We start from the raw sequence: 2,500 nt of genomic DNA, 5'->3' as shown, positions 1-2,500 counted from the left end.
AGCGTAAAAGAAAGAAAGAGATAGAAGGAGAATATGTTTGTGTCTTTATGTGCTGCTGGACTGAATCCAAACTCTGTGAGACTGATTCTGGCAAAGTTCTGCTCCAGGGCTGGACTGTATAAGAAAAAAAGCAGCTTACTTCTTTGCGCAGAGACCGCAGGTGGCTCTTCAGGTCTCCACGGGTCATCAGCTCCATTATCACCAGGGTTGGCTGTCCCTGTGAGACCACACCCAGCAGCCGCACCTAGACCAATCATCACATAGCATTATACTGTAGGTCAGCTAGACTGGGCGCCACTCCCCTCTCATTGGCCAAACTCTACTTAATATTCCCACAAAAGCACTATGGGCCAGAGACATATGTTTTTATAAGCGTTCATATTTCACAAGGCCTGTAAGTGAGGTAATGAGGATTTACTGGGCTTTGGAAAATCTTTAAATGTGGTGCTTTGAAGCATGTAAAAAAAGAAGAAAAATCCTTTTCATTTAAATTATTCAAATTGAGGTTAATAATTAAGTGCTTGGCTTTTAAAGCAGCCAGACATTGTAAATTGTTGTAACGGTGGCTTTCCAAAAGGGGAAACCTTTAACACTTCCGTTTAGCTTAACTAATGAGGGGCATGGCAGTGATAATGCTGAAGACAATCGGGTGGTAAGTTGAACCCAGTCTCTGGCAGCAGCAGCCTGTGTAGACAGCAGCAGGGTTTACGCTGTATAGCCAAGCAGGACAATCAGGAAACGATTACAATTGTAACACAGAAAAGTACTGGGTAATTTGTCATTTGTGACCGTGCCAACTCATCTACTGAACTTTATCCTATTTACTTCACGGAGTGCAAAAAAATAAATGGATATGTTATTTTAGTGAAATAGACAGCTTTAGTCTATGACACAGTTTCATACAGATATCCATAACCCATTAAAACCGGAAAAGCATCCGTGGCATTTTAGATTTTTGCGAGTATCTTGTACGTCGTCACGCATTTGTAGAATCGGCCTCAGGTCTTAATGGGTTAACTTCCCCTGAGAGAAATGCAGGTGGAAGACACTCTGGCGAAACAGAAATGTTTAGACGTTGAGGCATACACTGTAGTGTCGAAAGGAGGGGAACATGACCCGATATCAGAAATGTCCTGCTAAAACGTTGTGTTGTAATGTTTACCGAGCGTGTGTGGAACAGATTTTCCCTCTTCTAATGAATCACTCATGTCAAATATGTTCCTCACACAAGTGTCATAATTACACGGAACAATGGCTTTCAACTCCAGTCCAGGGGACGCGGAGTACCCCTGGCTTTCATTCAAACCGTCCAATCAGTTGAACGTAATTAACGGGACAGCGATGGCGATGTGGAGGTCAGCGTCTGTCTTTCATCTCTCTCCTTACCACGTGGTGACAGTTAAACTCCTTCATGACGGAGGCCTCGTTCAGGAACTCGATGCGCTCCCGCATGCTGGCCGACTCGTTGACCGTCTTGATGGCCACCCGGGTGTCGGGCTCGTCCTTGACCACGCCCTTGGCGATGCCCTCGTACACCATGCCGAAGGAGCCCTGGCCCAGTTCCCTGTTCATGGTGATCTTCTCCCTGGCCACCTCCCACTCGTCCGGGACGTACACTGGCGGCGCAAAAAGATGACAGGTCAGCACCATATGCACGTGTGCACACACACACTCAGTACAATACAAGTCCGCTGAACCAAAGACAAGACCAGTGTTGCCAGATCTGCTCATTATAATTTCCCCGCAAGATTTTATTTGAAAATAGCCGATCTACAAGCTCACAACGCGTCGCGATGCGACACGTTGTGAGCTTGTAGATCTGCTATTTTCAAATGGCTGATGTATATGTTAAAGTGCTCCTGTGGCCCATAGTCGCTTCTTTTGGGCTGGTTTTCCTAGACCTGGTTGCTTGTTTCTCTCACAGAATCTGGCAACACTGGACAAGAACTGTGCATGAGGCGGTTCTTACTTTCGGCAGCACTGAAGTACTCAGGGTTGACGGAAGCGTAGAGGACTCCATTCCCCAACCTGTCACTGTTCCTGTGGGAATGCGAGCACAGATTGATCAGACGCAGGAGGCACTACAATGACCCACGCACAGAACAGATCATTTAGCTATAACAAAGCCCACCTACCGTTCGCAAGGGAGAGTTAATGAAGCTCAACAGCTATTAACTCTGATTAACGTTACACTGGTCGTTATTATTTTATGGCTGACAATATAAAATGGGGACTTCTGTCTGACGATGTGGAAATCTCCTTAGTGAAAAACAGATACTTGCCTCTTTTTGTTGACGAAGAAAAGAGCAGTGATGAGGCTGGCGATGATGAGTATAACGATGATGGGCACGACGATTATCAGGTAGAACGTAAAATCCAATTCTCCTATCAGACAGAAAACGGGGAAACACAACTAATCAGCAGCGGTTGTTTTTGTTTTACATCAAGGAAAAAGTTCAGAAAATCCATTTGATACAGAAAAAAACATAGCATTTCTCCG

The 2,500-nt window shown here is 45.2% G+C and overlaps 1 protein-coding gene across 1 annotated transcript in view; it reads right to left on the bottom strand.

Annotated features, from left to right (window-relative positions):
- Positions 1 to 2,500, bottom strand: part of igf1ra (insulin-like growth factor 1a receptor) — a 135,182-nt gene that overhangs the window by 11,519 nt on the left and 121,163 nt on the right. The window contains exons 14-17 of the mRNA XM_080437891.1: positions 2,283 to 2,385; positions 1,970 to 2,040; positions 1,387 to 1,616; positions 140 to 244 (exon numbers count right to left, since the gene is read on the bottom strand). Of these exons, the coding sequence (XP_080294017.1) occupies positions 140 to 244; positions 1,387 to 1,616; positions 1,970 to 2,040; positions 2,283 to 2,385 (509 nt within the window). The remainder of the gene's footprint in view (positions 1 to 139; positions 245 to 1,386; positions 1,617 to 1,969; positions 2,041 to 2,282; positions 2,386 to 2,500) is intronic.

Source organism: Gymnoscopelus braueri, assembly GCF_963280865.1.
Source record: "Gymnoscopelus braueri genome assembly, chromosome: 9".
Classification (NCBI taxonomy): domain Eukaryota; kingdom Metazoa; phylum Chordata; class Actinopteri; order Myctophiformes; family Myctophidae; genus Gymnoscopelus; species Gymnoscopelus braueri.
This window is presented reverse-complemented; position numbering and strand designations above follow the sequence as displayed.